At 42.7% G+C, this 18,603-nt stretch overlaps 1 protein-coding gene across 6 annotated transcripts in view; it reads right to left on the bottom strand.

Moving 5' to 3' along the window:
- Nucleotides 1–9,899, bottom strand: part of kif20ba (kinesin family member 20Ba) — a 64,096-nt gene extending 54,197 nt beyond the window's left edge. For 5 of the 6 annotated variants that reach the window (XM_026189918.2, XM_026189919.2, XM_080288182.1 and 2 more), the window contains exons 1-7: nucleotides 9,823–9,899; nucleotides 7,791–7,896; nucleotides 3,307–3,396; nucleotides 2,918–3,040; nucleotides 2,584–2,722; nucleotides 1,306–1,490; nucleotides 126–177 (exon numbers count right to left, since the gene is read on the bottom strand). In XM_026189918.2, coding sequence (XP_026045703.2) covers nucleotides 126–177; nucleotides 1,306–1,490; nucleotides 2,584–2,722; nucleotides 2,918–3,040; nucleotides 3,307–3,396; nucleotides 7,791–7,896; nucleotides 9,823–9,884 — 757 coding nt within the window. In that variant the 5' untranslated portion in view covers nucleotides 9,885–9,899. Of the gene's footprint in view, nucleotides 1–125; nucleotides 178–1,305; nucleotides 1,491–2,583; nucleotides 2,723–2,917; nucleotides 3,041–3,306; nucleotides 3,397–7,790; nucleotides 7,897–8,480; nucleotides 8,616–9,822 lie in introns of those variants that run through there. The other variant, XM_026189920.2, reaches the window with a different exon arrangement.
- Between the last annotated feature and the right edge of the window lie 8,704 nt (nucleotides 9,900–18,603).

Below are 18,603 nucleotides of genomic sequence, written 5' to 3'. Positions count from 1 at the left end.
TGCTTTTGTAAAATACATTCGTGTCTTGGAGCTTGATCTGTAATGTTTGTCATAACTACAACATTAATATTAACAGCACAGACATGTTCAGTGTTGCATGCGCAACATTAAAATGTAAAACTTGCCTTCAATGACAGTCCTGTTGGTCGAGTTCAGACTGATGTTGCTCTTTGCACTCTAAAGCAAAAATAATAAAATATTATAAATACATAAAACCATGTGTGGCTGATAAGCAAGAGCAGACAAAAACCTTTAGAGAAGAGTTCACCACATGATTGAGATTCACCAAAGACTCATCACAAGCTTTAAAATGGTTTACAGGATGCAACAGTAAAATAAAACCACTCCTGCAATTCTGAAAACCACTTTGTGGGTTCAGAGCAAATATTCAATCTTGCAGTGCTGTGCAATGCTTTCTTTGAGCCGTATATTAACACCCTGTTAGAGCCCTGCTGATATTTGAGTCTAATTGCAATCCTGCGTTCTTGTGCACCTGTTTGTTTTCTCCCTCTCTGCTCACGAGGATCTTTGAGTGTCCGTCTGCAGGGCTCATTGGTGTGCATGTTGAATGGTTCTGCTAGCACCTGGCTCTTCCTCACATCCTACTGTTTAAAATGTCCCTTGTTTGTTTGTTATTCTGGCCTCACTTCCCCCTAATGTGATGAAACTGTGCAGCAGACACTGCTCTATAGAAGGTTTTTAATGGTCCTCTGATGATCATGTGCTGTGTGAGGCGTAGCTGATACATTTCTATATTTGACTGCAAATATGTGTATGAAAATATTGCCGACAAGCTCCAAAAAAACAAAAACAAACAAACAAAGGTAAAACACAGCTTCAATTCTTTAAAACACAACAGAACAACGTTCAAAACCTTCCAGAACAGACTATCACTGATTGGCCCCACAGGGTGGGTGTCGGGTGTTCCCACAGCAGAGTCTTTCTTCACTGTCAGGAAATACTTCCTACAACATGTTTATGACTGCAGTCACACACACACACACACACACACACACACACACACACACACACACACACACACACACACACACACACACACACACACACACACACACAGCAGAACTTTGTGCCGCTCGAACATGCCGCATGTGAAGGACTCAAAATGTGGTTTTGGTGTCAGGGTCACAGTTAGGTTGTGGTTAGGTTTAGTTCATTTTTGATGGTTAAGGTTAGGGAAAGTATTATGTTACTTAGGTGTCCCCACAAAGATATGAAAACACAGTGTGTGTGTCTGCTCACTCACACACACACACACACACACGCACACACACACACACACATTACCTCTTTTAGCTGTCTGAGGAGGCTTCGCTTGAACAATGCTTCCTCCGTCTGCTGCTCCACAGTGAGCCTTGTGAACTCTCGGCAGCGATGCGGCTTGATGCTCATTCCAGGGAAAACCTTTTCATTGATGCTGCTGAAGATGACATCGAGAGACCTGGGCAGGATGCCAGCGTCAGAATCCGGACCTTGAGTGACACAAGCATGATGATGGACTGTGACACATCGACAGGCAGTCGAGTTTTATTAACTTTCAAAGTCAGTCAGTTATTAACATAGAATAAAAGTCATAAAAGTATGAAGTGTTAAATCGTGACGTGAGAATCACATCAAGGGATGAGAATCAAGAACTGGTTCCCAGTAGTTCAATTCCTTGGAACTGGCGATCTGCTTGCACTGTGATTGGCTGATTTCGTGGAGTAGTATAATGAATGACTTTCGCCTGGGAGTAATTAATTAACTTGCTGCCTCACTTTAGCAAAAAGTATCCTGTGCAATACTTTAAGTAACAACTCCAACACTGATCACAACAAAGAGCACAAACAGGCGACCACACAGCATCGATGTCTTTGAAATCCTGCTGAGAGACGGTGGCGACTTTTAACATGGTGAAAACAAAAATCGATAATGAATCAGAAACCAGCTAAATTCTTATCGATTCTCATCGCTAATCAAGGGAATGAATGTACAATTAATTTCTTACAGTTAAATCCATCATCATCAACCAGCCAGCCCACACACGTTTGTTAGCCTTTACAATAAAAACTCAAAACACTGATTCTGATCTCACTTCTACAGGCTGCTCCACAAGCCTGAGCATGAAAGCCATACAGGCTGTTTAATGAGATCAAATACCTCCAAAGGAAAAGAAAAGAAATTATTTTTTAAAAGGAAAACTCAGCGACTCTGTCGAATAGTCCTGGCAGTCGTATATAAAAGTGAAGCTAGCTAAAGTTTGAATTGCGACTTGATAGGTAAAGCTAGTAAGCTTTAACTCTTGCACATCAATTTTAGATGAGTTAAACAGCTCAACTGTTATTTCTTTTTTTTTTTAAATGTCTTTCCATGTTAGAGTATAGAGTTCATCAAAACAGGTTCAAGACAGCAGCTGGACGAGATCCAGTGTTGAAGACAGTGGACTCACAATCATGAGTGTTTGTTGCTGTTACACTGATCCACCACAAGATGGCATCAGTCAGATGGTTTTCATACAAAACTGCAAAGCAACTTTGCCTGACATAAAAAGTGATGCACTTCAGGACATGAGGGACTGCCACATACCGAGGAATGTAAAGGTCTTCCCAGCATTTGTGACTCCATAAGTGAAAACCAGAGAGTTTCTGCCTTCGAGAACATCTTTCACCAAATCCTTCACCGTGCCTGCGAACAGCTCCCTCTGTGTTGTCTCAGGGCCATACACCTGTCCAAGGAAGGAAAAAGGCACATCTGTACTGACGGTAAACTTATCGTCTCATATTTAAATATGAGGAATTCTCCAACATTCTGGCCTGAGACTGAGCAAAAAAGACAGGGTATGGATCATTTATAAGGAACATCAGAATCTTTCTGTGGGCATTGATGATAAAAACACTTTGTGACACCAGGAAACACCAACCTGAGAGAACTGGAAGTGCTGTCCAGTCTGTGGAAAAGCTTTGTCGGTGCTCAGTCTTGCTGAGAGGGACGAACTGGGAGGCTTGAGCAGAACTGTGTCAGGGAGCTTGATGGTAACACAGTCCTGTTAGTGAATGAATAAGTAACAGGAGGAACACAGACGGGGGTTATTCTGGTTCAGTTTACATTCACTTAACATGATCTGCAGAAGCATCAGCAGAACCTCATCATTCTGACACTGTGGAAGAAGTTCTCCACCACAAAACAAAGCCTGTTCTGTTTATTCGATGGCCTTTGAATTCGGTGTCTGCACTTTGAACACAAATTCAGTTCCAATCAATATCCAGCATATTAATTACTCTCACGTCCATGACTTCATTCTTTTTTTACCTGAGACTCTCCACTGTTTGTCTCTGCTGAGGTGAAAGGTCGGACTCGGAGGTAGACCTGAAGGTGTTCTTTCTCCTCGGTGCAGGAATCCTGCAGGAAACATCGGATTTCAGTGAAAAATCACAAAGTGAACGATGAGATTTTTGGTGTTACGTTCAGTTTGCACAACAGGCCATGGATGGATATGTAGGTGTTTATACATAAGGTTCCATTAACACTTCATTATTGGTTCATAATCAGTTTCCTCTGTGGGAAATTGGGGGCCTGCACATGTTTTTAACATCAGCAAAACAGTTTCATTACCTCCGAGTCTGAACCTGAGGCCTGCACCAACACCAAGGCTGAAAGGTTAACATGTTCATTTGTGCTGTAAACTTTTCAACATGGGAGCCTACAGGGACTGGACCACTTCTGGAGCCTCTAGTGGCTCTTAGAGGAACTGCAGTTTTTGGCTTAATTCTTCACATTGAGAGTTTGCTGCTTGCCAAATCCCAAAATGTATAACCAAGTACCTAAATATCTTAATAGTCAAATATATGCATCTTACCCAACTCAACACACTGAAGAAACAGAGTAAATGAAAGCTTGAATTTGACTTGGGTGCAAAAAAGCTCCACTGTTTCCAGTTTAATGTTTTAATCTTACCTAAAATGTAAAAACATTACAAAAATGTGGCAGCCTGGCTGGTTGAAGGTTCTAGCGGTCCCTGCCAGACTAAAACACCTAATCCCATTTCCACATGCACTGCAGTCCCAAACCTTCCCAGACACTGGTCAGAGGCACCGACACAAATGTCGCAGCATTTTTTGTTTTGTTTTTTAAACACACCAGCTCTGTTGTACAAAGCCAAAACATCGCATTCCATGCATCAGCTCCACAATACATTATATTACAAACGTCATGCATTTATATTCCTTGGTGCAATGAGACAAGCCCGGATGTCTGAGAGCCACGCGTCAGCCTCAGATGATGATTTTGTACCTAAAAAGGAGCTACTTCAAACACGCTGAAGAAGCTGGTGATGTGAGACCCAGATGTAAACAAATCACACTAGTTACACTTCATATGACAGGAAAAGTAAACAAGTGGGGTTACATATTCAGTAAACTGACACGTCAAATTTGGGAGTGTGTAAGGATAGAACGTTTACATCATTTACTGTCTGCAAACGTCAACAAATCACTGTTCAGTAAACTTTCTTGAAACATCCTGACATAATTTTGTTGCATATTAACACCACATTCTGCCTCCAGGTCTCCCAGCCTCCCACCAACAGTCGCTGAACAATCGTCTGTGGAACAGTGGACTATGTTACTTATAAAGTTTCAATCCATTCAGTTTAATGTCTTAGTCTTAATATAATTTACTGTTACTATGTTATTCATTTAGTATTATAATTTCCACTTTTTTGTATCCTTAATTGAATATTTTTTTGTCTTTTATTGGTTCCATCTGCCACCGAGTGGTTTTTTCCTCCCTTTCACACTAAAAGTATGAAGCCATAAGAACTTGAACTCTTGGATCTGATTTAGAATCCATCCGATTATTTAACGATATTCAGCATTATTTCTTCCCCTTTCTGCACTGGCTGCTCTGTGGCCGACAGAAAAACACATCATTTCTATTATTTGTTTCATTTAAGAAGGGCCAGTGAACAATGTTTAACATGTACATGTGAGTGCATCATATAAAAGTGGCATGTTTTTTGCCCTTATTGTTCCTGGAAGGTACAGCCTTTATATAAAAATAAATAAATAAATAAATAAACAGAAACAGGAAAGATAGACTTAAAACAACATAAAAGAACAAGAAAGCACACAAAGGGGCATTTGCATGGCTAAACTGGAGAACAATGACAGCCTCAGACTGCACACATGAAGATAAGTAAACCACTAGGTAAATGCTGCAATGTTGTGATAAGCGCTGGCTTATATGGGGTCATGTGATTTGCTCTTTACCTTAACCACATTAAGCATTTTGAGGCGACTTGCTGTGAATTTATGCGACATATACAAGAATGAACTGAAATTAGGAAGCAGCAGAAAGGCAGAGCTGTGACAGTGCAAACAAGATTATTTACACATAAATAATACTAACCAGGCTGAAACGTGTTATTAGTGTTTGTGTCCAGTTATATCAGTCTGTTCACATGTAATGCAAGTTGTTTGGCTGTCAGATAAAAACCATTTATCTCAAATATGCTGCCAATCAAATGATGCATTTAATGTCATTAAATGCAACACTGGGACAACATTTCTTGCTTTCTAAGAAACAGTGACAGCAGCGCTGCCATTTTTACCAATATTTTAGACACGTTTCTGGTATCTGTACAAATACCTCTGAAAGAGGAGAGAGCGGATGTCTCCCATCAGTCTGCAGCAAAGTTTAAAAGGAATTCAGCCAAATTGAAAGATGGCTCAACTGAACTAAACTAGTTCGTCTGCATTCTGACAGCTTTGGTTTTAACGTTGTCTTTCTTCGGGCACATGTGGAACCAAGAGCCGGGGGATGGGACCAGTGAAAGGATGCTTGTTGATCAGGTGGTTTGATAAAAGACTCTTGATGGCTTTTTAATTGCAATCACAGTAAAAAGCGCTGCTCTCGTCCACTTTAGAAAACTTTTTTCTCTCACTCCACCCGGCTTCATCTACTCAACATCTCCGTCACTCCCTGCGGGTCTCTAACAACCAAGACTGTGGCTTCAACATAATCTACAGCAGTAACTTTCACTGCTGTTGTGAAATCAAAAATGGAGACAGCTGGGACTAAATCTGCGAATACTTTTTTTTTTTTTTAAGTGCTAGAGTCATCTATTTATAGCTGAAAAACTAATTGATGTATTTGCCCCGTTGAGTCCTTCACCACCAGCATTGTCCTCCTGCTGAACTTTCCACACCTCTGAGCAGACTTTCCTTCAGTTACCTCATACGCTTCGGTTACTGTGAAAACAATCCACCACTTTGGCTACGTTCACACTGCAGGCGAAAGCGCATCAAATCCGATTTTTTGACCCTATGCGACCCATATCCGATCATGCTATGACAGTGTGAACGGCGCAAATCCGATATTTTCAAATCCGATCTGGGTCACTTTCGTATGTGGTACTGAATCCGATACATATCCGATGTTTTAGAAAGCGACTGCTGTTTGAACGGTCAAGTCGCATTAAATCCGCCTTTTACGTCACCGACACAAGACTGAAGCCAATTATCAGCGCCCGAGAAGACATCGCGAACGCTTCCTGGCCATCCAGTGTGGATGTCAGTGAAACTGTTGGGAAGACAACGTGAACATTTTATTTGTACTGTATAATCTGCAGATTCTGACAGAAATCTGCAGCTATCATTTGAAGCACCGCTCCTCTCTTAAACAGCAATAAGGATCATTATTAGGTTATTTACATTATTATGTAAATAACAAAATAACTTAAAGCAAAAATTGGGAAACGTGAAGACCGAAGTCTTTATATTAAGGCCATCAGTCAAACAATACTGTTGCTCTGGGTCTAAACAGAGCGCGTTGTGTGTGACATCTTCTTTTGCGCATGCGGGCCGCTTTGAGCGTTCACACTAGAGCGCGTTTGCTGTCGCATTTTATTTGTAGTGTGAACGAGCAGACAAAAAAATCGGATTTGATCAAAAAATCGGAATTGAGCATCAAGACCTGCAGTGTGAACGTAGCCTTTGTTTCACAGGCAAACTTTAGCTGGCCATTCAAATCCCCTGACATACTTACTTGTTTTGGTTATTAGTCCCATTTAACACTGCTTCTGAATAGCAGTGTTCCCTGTGTTAACAAATAACACACTGAATGACTGGTGAACTGTTTTAGTCTAAATTTGGACACCAACATTAAATTATTATTTATTTGACAGCAAATATATATCAGCTCCTTCATTACTACTAATAACAAGTCAGTATCAGTCCAGGAAAAGTTACATCAATGAAATCCTAGTTTTATTTGTAACATATTTAATAAATTATCTATTTTCAGTCAGTTATATTCAGTCACTTTAATTTTAAAACTGTGTATATGATGTATATTCTGTGTATTTATTATCTCACTCTTATTGCCTGTTTATGCCCCGTCTTTATCTTCAACATCATGCTGCTCTGTTGTATCTTAATTGCCCCTTGGGGATAGTCTTTCTGACGGTGATTGTGATTTATATTTTTTTATGTACAAGGTTTTGACTGCATGGAGACATTTGGGGTGCAGTTATTGAAGAATTGTGGATAGAAATGTTTAGAAAATGGCCCAAAATAGGCTGAATCTGTACACATTTCTGTTTAATAGAGTGTGCTTGGACCGATTCTTAGGCACGAAACCCCCAGGTGTACAGCCAAGTGTGCGCATGCTGCTGTAAACACTTCATAATGTTTTAAACATAGTAGGTACCCCGTATCACGTTATTTCTGTCACACAGTCACCCGTATGGTCAACACAAGCGTTTATGTCAGCACTGTATAAAAGACCTGGTTTACCTGTGAGTCTGGTAAGGTGCCAACTTCTGATAAGTGCGCCCCTTTCAAAACGTCAGCTGCTACCTGTTCCTGCTTATCAGCCTTGTCAGGGCATGATTCCATCATCCTGCAACAACAACAACAAAATGAGAAAGCAACTGTAGATTTAAAAATTAACTGTCAAAACAGCCCACAGGGCTAAATGATCACACATACACATCTCGCTGTACAAAAACATGACATTTATCAATTTAGTATGGTCATCAAGTTGGTGCAAATCCCGCCCTTCAAAAAGCAGGCGTTTCAGAGGGTCGCTGTGAATTCGGCAAACAAATAAATAAACAAAAGAAGTGAGTCAGCTTCGTTAGCCAACGACTGATTAGCTCATTGCTACGATTTAACTGCTAAGTTAGCCAGCTAACAACAATGGTTAGCACTGCAGGGGAAAACACCGTAACAATAGATTTGTGAGCGTTTTTGCCAAGTCACAGCCAAACGTCATCACTGTATCATCGACGTCTATTCCAGACACTCGTGCACTTTTCATTGATGTGTCACAAATTTCTGATTAGTGCCACTCTTCACTTGACAAGGAGCCACACCTGTCAGTTAACAATCACAACACTTTTTAACAAATGTCCGGTATCTTTTCCGAAACAGGAGTCGGACAGTAACCGTTACATTGGGATACTACTCGACAAACATACTCACGTTGCTGTTATATCTGGAACATCGGGCGCTAAAACAGAAGAATATTCTTTTCTATGCTAACCAACGTAGAGCTAAACAAAATAATAGGACGGCGCTCTGAGTTTGAAACGAACCAATCGGCTTCGACAAGAAACTGCACATGCGTGCTTTGTGTTGCGTTCACATGTAAGGCGTACAGGCGGATATTAGAACTCGTAAATAAACCAGCGGAGATCTCTACATGCGTCTGTTATCAGGCTGTTATCAACCAGTTATCATATGAATGGTTATAATACAAAGTAAACAATTAAATTGTTAAATTAGCTTATCTAAACAAAACATTTAATTTAGAGTCATTAAAACCAAAATACATCAAAATCTCGCTAGTTCAGGATTAAATGACGTGATGAAGAGTTAATTTTTGGTAGATGGTAAAATGAGAGGACAAAAGTGAATTTAACCATCTGTTATGCTTGGGCTTAGTGAGATACGGGATTCACGATGTTCGTAATCTGTAAACAAAAACTCTATGTCACAAAAGGGACCTAGTTTTAAGAGACCTGTTAGTGGTCATAATGTTAGGCCTGATCAGTCTAAGTTTCACATGATTGTGTACCCCAACAGGAAATGAACCTCTTTGTAATGCTGAAAATCCAGAGTTGCTGGAAGTTTACTTACTAATCCTCAATTCTTGAGTCACTGTAAAAGGCCTACAGCTAAATTTAATGTGGGCTAAGCACCTTAGCCCAAACAAAATGCGTAGAAGAGCTCTCATCACACGATGTACAGTACAGTTCTAAACATATTCACTCACACATTCAAATCATTGCATTCAGGTGTTCCAATTACCTCCATGGCCGCAGGTGTGCAAAATCAAACACCTCTGCCTGCAGACCGCTTCTACAAACATCTGTGAAAGAATAGGTCGCTCTGAGGTGCTCAATGAATTCCAGCATGGTACCATGATAGGATGCCACCTATGCAACAAGTCCAGCCACGAAACTTCTTCACGACTAAATGCTTGGTGGCATGCAGGCTCAGGTTTTCAGATCGGCTCAGCTTACTTCATATCACGGAGCGAGTACTAAAAAAAGTACCTGGTACCTAATAGTACTAGCTAATGGAAACCAAAAAACCGAGTCGCGCTGAGTAGGCACTAGTGGAAAAGGACTATTAGTGGTGTTATAACAAAGTGGAAGCGATTGGGAACGACAACAGCTTAGTCATGAAGTGGTACGCCAAATAAAATCATAGACTGAGGTGCATATATGCAGCTTTCTGCTATATTCCTATATTCATCACTGTAACAATTGGAAGAATTTCACCTGATTATGCCATTTATTTTCCTTTCCATCAGCTCTACCTGAGTTTGTTTCTGTTTGGTCCTTTCATGAATTTTCTTTTTCTCACGTGGAAAGGCTCCATTCACAAGCTGCTGTCATCTCTGTGCTGCGGAGAACACTGCAGCAGAAAGAGCTGCAGATAACATGCTGGTTGTTGATGTGATGACTTATCTAATACAGACAAAAGGGGGAAAACAAATTACAAGCACACTGTTAGAAACACAGAGAAATCCAGCAAATCAACCCTCACAAATATTAACTGTATTAAAAAAATGTGCTTCTGGAAGAATGGCCAAAATTTCCATAAACACTCCTAAACCTTGTAGAAAGCCTTCCAAGAAGAGTTGAAGCTCCTATAGTAGCAGGGACGGGGGGATCATATTAAACACTACTTATTAAGAATGAGGTGTCACTTAAGTTTATATATATGTTTTGCAGCTGTTGTCAATTATCTTTTTAAAACAGCTGCAATGTTTTTACTATTTTGTTTCTTGACTGTATATTTTAAATCGTCTCCTCTGTTCACCAAAGTAAACGTGACTCTTTCCCAACTTTTGCTGCCATCAATGTCAATTCTAGAATTACAATCAGACAGCTAAGATTATCCACATCTGGAAGTGAAATATCAGGCAGTACTTTAAGCATACAGACATTTTACAGTAAGTGCTAAATGAATGCAGACTTTTAAAGTCAACTTTAAAACATTGTGTATAAGACTATAATACGTTATATAAGACAAAACATTTTAATGTTTCTTACACCTAATGAGACAGAATGTAGGAATAAAATGACTCCATAGATGTTCATCAGGGAAAGACAAAGACTTTAGATGGTCTTTAAACACTTCAGACTATGTGCACTGTGTGCTTAATGTTCCATATGATCTTCCAGGACAATAACGTGACATGCTCCAGAGGCACCTATTTAAGGACTGACAAACCTCAATGAAAATACATTAATGAAAAAGAGCCCTCATATGTTATCTTATACTGAAAATTGGATTTGCTTTTTAAAAACAAAATATGTATGTAGGATATTTTCATCACATACACCGTAAATGCAGAACAAGTCATTCTCTTAGAATTACGATGCTTTACAACAGCGGTCCCCAACCTTTTTTGCGCCACGGACCGGTTTATGCCCGACAATATTTTCACGGACCGGCCTTTAAGGTGTCGCGGATAAATACAACAAAATAAAAGTAGTACCGGTACCGAAAAAAAAGAAGATTTATTCATAACACACGTGAAAAGACCCAGGAAAACCGAGTTAACGATAAAAACGATAACAAAATAACGCTGAAAACCGATAAAAACCCTGAAAACCAGACATTTCACGGCTCTTTTTAGAGAACCGGCTCTTTCGGCTCGGCTCACTAATAGAGCCGGCTCTTTCGGCTCCGAACCGGCTCTTCAGGTTGTTTTGTTACTTTAATTAATTTATTATAAACAATAATATAAAATTATGCACAAAAGGAATTATTAATGTAAAAAAAAAGTGGTTTTATTTATATATGCTTATATATAAATACACGTGGTGGCCCCTAGAGACAAAACATGTACAAACTCCAAAACACATTTCTAGCATGAACTGAACTTCCAAAACAGAGCTACCTAGATTACTTAAATTACACAACTGAAAGCATATGTGTATTGTTTGTGTATTTATACACAAGCACTCATATATATATTCAAAGAGCTGTTAGCCGTTAGCATGCGTCCGTACTATCTGCCCCGGGAATTCTCGCATGTTATCGCAATAACAGCGTATGTCCCCCCCTCGGCCAACGTGGATGCAGCCTGTGACACTCTCCACTCAGTGGTCAGCAGACTGCAAACACAATCTCCGAGAGCCCTTCTCATAATATCAGGGGACTTCAATCATGCCTCTTTGGACTCCACACTGCCCACCTTCACCCAGTATGTGACCTGCTCAACCAGAGACAATAAAACACTGGACTTACTGTATGCCAATGCTGAAGAGGCATACAGTTCATCACCTCTCCCTCCACTGGGCAAATCTGACCACAACCTGGTGCACCTTGTCCCTGTGTATGAGCCCTTAGTGCGCAGGGTGCCACCAGCCACCCGCACAGTGCAGAGATGGTCAGAGGAGAGCGAGGAGGCTCTTAAGGACTGTTTTGAGTCGACTGTGTGGGAGGTGATCTGTGACGACCATGGAGAGGACATCGACAGCCTTACTACATGCATTACTGACTATATTAATTTCTGTGTGGATAACACCGTACCTACCAGGACTGTACGGTGTTTCTCCAACAACAAACCTTGGATTACCCCAGAAATTAAAGCTGTCCTCAAGCAGAAGAGGAGGGCCTTCAAATCCAAAGACAAAGAGGAGTTGAAAAGGGTGCAGAGAGAGTTGAGGGGACTGATAAGGAATGGGAAGGACAGCTACAGGCAGAAGATGGAGAACCAGCTTCAGCAAAACAACGTTGGTGAAGTCTGGAGAGGCCTCAGAACCATCTCAGGCCACAAACAGCAGAACTCTCTGCCTGGGAGGGATGTGAGGTGGGCAAATGAACTGAATCATTTCTTCAACAGATTTGATTCAACCATGAGACAGTCTACAACATCGGCTGCAGACTCACCCACCCCCACTGCTGCTGTTCCACCTCTGACACCTCAGACACTTCACACCTCCTCGATTCACCCTGCTCACTCCCCCCCACCCCCAACAACAGCATCCAATACACACTCAACACAAGGCTCCAGCCTGTCTCTCTCAACCACCCATGTTAGGAGGGAACTGAGGAGGATTAATGGCAAGAAGGTAGCGGGCCCAGATGGCATCAGCTCGAGGGTCGTCAGGTGCTGCGCGGACCAACTGTGTGGGGTGATGGAGCACCTCTTCAACCTGAGCCTGAGGTTGGGAAGAGTCCCACAGCTCTGGAAAACCTCCTGTGTTGTACCAGTGCCAAAGACTTCATGCCCCAAGGACCTCAACAGCTACAGGCCGGTGGCTCTGACATCCCACCTGATGAAGACCCTGGAGCGGTTGGTCCTGGCTCAGCTTCGGCGCCTAACAAGCTCATCACTGGACCCACTTCAGTTTGCCTACCAGCCTGGCATTGGAGCGGATGATGCCGTCATTCACCTCCTACATCGTTCCCTCGCTCACCTGGAGACCGCTGGAAGCACTGTGAGAATCATGTTCTTTGATTTCTCCAGTGCCTTCAACACCATTCTTCCCTCGGTTCTGAAGGACAAGCTGGAGAACTCTGGAGTGGACCATCACCTCACTACCTGGATTTTGGACTACCTCACCGACCGACCACAGTATGTGAGGACTCAGGGCTGTGTGTCGGACAGGGTCGTCTGCAGTACGGGGGCCCCACAGGGAACGGTTCTGGCTCCGTTCCTCTTCACCATCTACACTGCAGACTTCTCCCACAATTCCACCCAGTGCTTCCTGCAGAAGTTCTCTGATGATGAAGGATACAAAAAAAACAACAACAGCAATAGAATAATATTAAACACAAAGTGAACCCGTCTTCCTTCATTAAATAGGTTCTTTTAGATGTTAAGGAGGAATTGACTTAACCAGGCTGGCGGAGAATGAAGACAACCGGACACCTGCGGCAGATGGGGAATCAGTGAACTTTTATTGAGACAGAGACAACCTCTCAACACAGCTCACATCAGGAGATTCCGAAGATTTGCTGTGAGGATGGGTATATATTCTCTAAAACTTACAGGAGGGGGTTGTGAGGAAAGTGCTGCATTAGCAGAAAAACAACTCCATAAAAGGAAATCGGCCTTGGGTGTTCTAGTCTCTTCGCTTGCAGATATCTTGCACCTGCAGGATGAGGCGATCGCTTCTTATCGCTCTCAAGGCCAAAGTCGTGAGCACATTTTTATTACACAGTTGCACAGTAACTTTAAAGCTGAACAATTATTTAAAGCTGAATAATGTTTGATCAGATTATATTTTCTTCAAATCCCCCTTTTGACCCATCTTAAATGGGTCAACACACAAAAATAAGTAACATTCAAAGGAACACAGAGACGTGTCGAAGCCTGGCTCGAAAAACTCCTCGGGTCTTATCATTTGTCTTTATCTGTCATTGCAGATGAGGAGAAAAGAGTCCAGGCACCACCCTGCCCAGGGGTCGGCTGCAAGCAGTCTCGGTTCCAGACGAAAGCAGTAACAGCTGTCCTGCACACAAGGATACAACGAGTCAGTGCAACCAGGGTAGTGACACAAAATTAACAGTTCCTGTAACCCAGCAACCAAAAAGCATAAGTAATGATAAAAATGTGGAGAGTACAGAGTATACTATAATAATGAGAGATATAAACGTGAAAATGTGAAAGAATAAATCAACAGTAAAATAAACCCAGAACGGTAACTGCTAAGGACATTCAAAAGTGAATATGGTAAAACGTGAGGAAGGGGTGTGGAAAAAAACAATTTATATCCAGTGGTGGGAGTACACATTCGCTCAGGCTTAAGTCCGGAGACCCTGAGAACATCGCTTAACCCTCACAACCCGACCAGACACAGTTCAACCAGATATATCCTTCAAGAGGAAGTGGGTGAGGGAAACAATTAATAACAAGCCTAATACAAAACACCACAGAGAAACAACCATTCTAGAAGCATTTAAACAAGAGAAAGACGATAATGTTCGTCACCCTCACGATCAGAGTTTTCATCATCCGTTGGCGAGGAGGTGGGAAGTTGACTAGCCAATAAAGGCATCTGCCGGGCGAGATCCTTATCCTCAGGAGTGAGAGCTGTAACAATCAGTCTCTGGAAGAGGGATCGAATGCATGGAATACAACAGCAACCGCAGGTGACTAGGACAGCAACAAAAACTGAGATGGAAACTAGGATGGAAGCTACAAGGGCCTTATATTTGCCAAACATGTTAAGCCAAGAGTCCCACATGGCAGTATCAACGCCCGAGTGTTCCTTCATTTTAACAGTAAGAGCTGTGAGACCAGTAATAGCTTTAGTGAGGGAACCATCAGGAGCTGTGTTATTGGGGATATAGGTACAGCACTCCTGACCAAAAAGGCTGCAGACTCCGCCTCTTTCTGCGAGGAGAAAATCCGTTGCGACCCTGTTTTGGAAAGCCATTAGGGAAGTGGCAGATAACTGTGCATGCACAGCTTCAAAACCATCTCGAGTGTAATTAGCCAACAGTTGCACATTAAAGTGAATGTAGTTAATTCTGTCTACATTCGCATTTATTTCAACCATCCAAAGTATCGAGGCCCATCCTGCTTTAACCTGGTCTCGCAGTTTATATTCATCGGGGACCCCACGGGGTATACCTACAGCATCAATATAGGTTGGATTATGAGCTGAACCTGGGATTAGAGAACGTTTAGAGCGGCGTTCAGAGGAGGATGGGAGGCCAACTTCGTGTACTTCTATAGAGAGATCTACTGGAGTGACTAAAACAGGTAAAATAAGAGTTATGAGAGCGCAAAGACCTGACGCATCCCGAGGGAAACCATCATATAACTTGTTATTGCCACACCACCACCACAAATCAGCCCTAGCCGTAGGTCGGAAGTTTGGTTTCATAACCGTCATCTCAGTGCACCAAGAAGAGTTCAAGCTACCTAGTTTTACTGCATTGCCAGTCAGGTTAATACAAGTGAAATTGTTCACAGCTACATCTGAAGAAAAGAAAGGTGGTTTATTAGAGACCGAGCGTTGAGTTTTAGGAAAGTGGTTTTCCAGATATGAGCAATGACCTCGTTTTGTATTGTTCATAAGATGCAGGAGGCATGCACTATTGACTGGCGCCGGTACCACTCTTAAAGTGGGGCGGGCTCCCATACACACTATGCAGTCGGAAGCCGTCTTGTCAGCAGCTTGTTCAGCTAGTAGTAACCAGTTGTTTGTTGCTCCAGAAATACCGGTTAGAATTTGGAAGAGGTCATCTTTAGACATTTTATTTGTCTCTACTATGCGTATTCGGCCGTTTCTCCCCCCGTTTGTATATGTCACCGGAGGGCCATTAAAGGTGGGATTATCATCTTTAACTACAGAGCTTGGAGCTGCACCAACGCTAGGGCATATTTCCATTTGCCAATACAGGGCGGTGCGATCAGTCCAAGGGGCAAGTATAAATTGTTGACAGGAGGTCAAGGCCAGATCCTTTAGGGTAAAAATTAAGCCTGAAAGATCCGGTTTTTTTGCTATTCTGAGCATATTTTGGTTTCTCCAGTGCAAAGCCTGACCCCTAGAGTGCTTGGACCAATCGAGGTCCGTTTCTGACACTAAACTGGACCACTTCCACTGATGCCAACCTCCCAGGGTTATATACCACACTGAGGAGGAGAGATGTACTGCAAGGTTAAAAAGATCCCCCCCTTGGTCTTTGGTGACGGGAGTGACTGGGAAGCTAGCGAAATCTATTTCGACTACCCAACTTTTATTGTTGGGGACACAGAGAGTAATCATTCTAGTCGTACTTGGGGTACAGGAGGTAACCGTGTCTCGTTTCTTTCTAAATGGATCGGGCGTGGGCAAAACTGGAGAGGAAGTGGTGGGCAAGACCCTAGGGGCTACATTTGTCAGATTGGGACTGTCAGAAGGGGGCGAAGCTTTTGAACTTGAAGGTGTCAGAAGTTTCGGGGGCCCTTCACAGATCAGGATTATGCCAATGGGAATGAGACCCAGGGCCAGGAAGCAAACAAAGACGCAACATCTTTGCCTGCCTGTCATTTCAGGGGGAAAGGGCCAAGACATGTTTACTTAGCTTGGATGTCTTCTAATAGAGGATGATGGGGCACAGAAAGGTGGTCCAGTTCCCCCCACCTCGCCAAGGGCGTGTTCTAGGAGTTAAAGAGCAACAAAAAGTATCAGTGACACAACTTTAAATGAGCTTTCAGCGGTTAAAACTATTGCAATGTAAAATGTAAATCTTAAAAACTCAAGCCAATATAAAAGCAAAGTCATAAAAGATGTTAAAAATAGAAAAATAAAAATGTTTAGTTCAGTATGAAGAACACCCCCTTTTGTAACCAGCCGGCTTGTAGGTTGAGTTTTGGCTCCCTCAAGTGGTTGGTGATGCTGTTGCAGCTCCTTCTGACAGGTCCTTCTGCACCTCTCTCAAGGTTCTTCCTGGTTCGGTGGCAGCAGCGCACTGTGTGTAATGAAACCAGGTGTCACCTTTCCCTTCGAGCCTGACAGCGTGGGAGGTCCGCTCTGTTATGCGGTAAGGGCCTGTCCAGCGAGGCTCAGCCCACTTTCTCTTTGTGACTTTCAGGAGGACGTAGTCCATTCCAGGTGTAGCCGCCTCTTTCAGCTCTTGCTGGTTTCTTTCAGCGACCTGTGAGGAATACTGGGCAACAAAACTGCGGAGCATGTTATAATATGTCCTCGGATCGAGGTCTGAATCAGCTTCATCCGACATTAACAGGCGAGAGGAGGGGCCAGGAAAAGGCCTGCCATGCTCCAACTCAAATGGAGTGTAACCAGAGGTTTGATTTACTGAGCATCTTATGGACATTAATGCAAGAGGCAATGCCTTAACCCAATCTAATTTGGTCTGTGCACAGATTTTAGCCAATTTAGTTTTTAGAGTTTGATTCATCCTTTCCACTTTCCCCTGGGATTGGGGGTGGTAAACTGAGCCAAACTTATGTTTCAAACCTAATGCGGCTTCAACCCTCTGCAGATCGTGGTTCCTGAAATGTGAACCATTGTCCGACCTTATGACCTCGGGAAACCCATGCTGTGGTATATAATGATTAATCAGACACTTCACCACAGTTCCACTGTTTTCACTGGCTGTCGGCCAGGCTTCTGGCCAACCTGAAAATGCATCCACAGCCACCAGCAGGTACCTGTAACTACCTACTCTGTCCACCATGTCTGTGTAATCAATGATTATTTCTTTCCCTGGGCAAAGTGGGATGGGGAAGTACCCTGCTATTGGCTTGAAGGCGGGCTTGATTCCAAATTGGTTGCACTCCTTACAGGTTTTAACCATGTATTTTGTCATGTCTTTTAGATAAGGGTGCCACCAGGCGGCTAAGTTCCTCATCATTTGTGCAGGTCCCACATGCCCCACTCCATGTGCCTCTTCCATTGCTGTCTGTCTGACCCCTGGCGGTAGAATGGGCCTTCCATCTGGGCCACGCCAAACATCTGTGTTTGTGGCCCCTCTTGTTACCCATAATGATTTTTCCTGGGGGCTGGCTTTGTCCTGTAACTCTCTGATTGTGGCTAGGCCTAGTTGTATGGGTGGTCTTTCTGGAGGGGGTGTGGCTTCTGGGTCCATTACCATAATCAGGGAGGGTAAGTAACCAGCTGTCTGCTTAGCTACTAAGTCGGCCTGTTTGTTACCTAATGCCACTAAGTCCAATCCGGCACTGTGTCCTTTGCATTTTACCACTGCCACCTTAACAGGTAACAACAGTGCTTCCGCTAATTCCCTCATTTCTATCTCATGTTTAATAGGCTTTCCGCTGGCTGTCAAAAAACCAGCTCTTAGCCACTGCTTGAGCTCCACATGCACTGCTCCCACAGCATAAGCTGAATCACTGTATATATTCACTTTCTGTCCCTTTCCCATCCTTAAGGCTTCAATCACCGCTCTCAGTTCAGCTCTCTGTGCAGACTGTTGTCCTGTCAACTGCTCTGCTTTCACTGTTTTCCATCTCATGTCTGTCTGTTCCACTATTGCCCATGCAGCCTTCAACATTCCACTTTCAGTTCTGAAACAACATCCATCTGTGAACCAATCTTTTTCTGCATCCATTAGAGGTTCTGCCTGCAAATCTGGCCTGATTTTCTCCTGTACCTGCACAACCTCT

This window comes from Astatotilapia calliptera, chromosome 13 (assembly GCF_964374335.1).
Source record: "Astatotilapia calliptera chromosome 13, fAstCal68.1, whole genome shotgun sequence".
In the NCBI taxonomy this organism is placed as follows: Eukaryota; Metazoa; Chordata; class Actinopteri; order Cichliformes; family Cichlidae; genus Astatotilapia; species Astatotilapia calliptera.
This window is presented reverse-complemented; position numbering and strand designations above follow the sequence as displayed.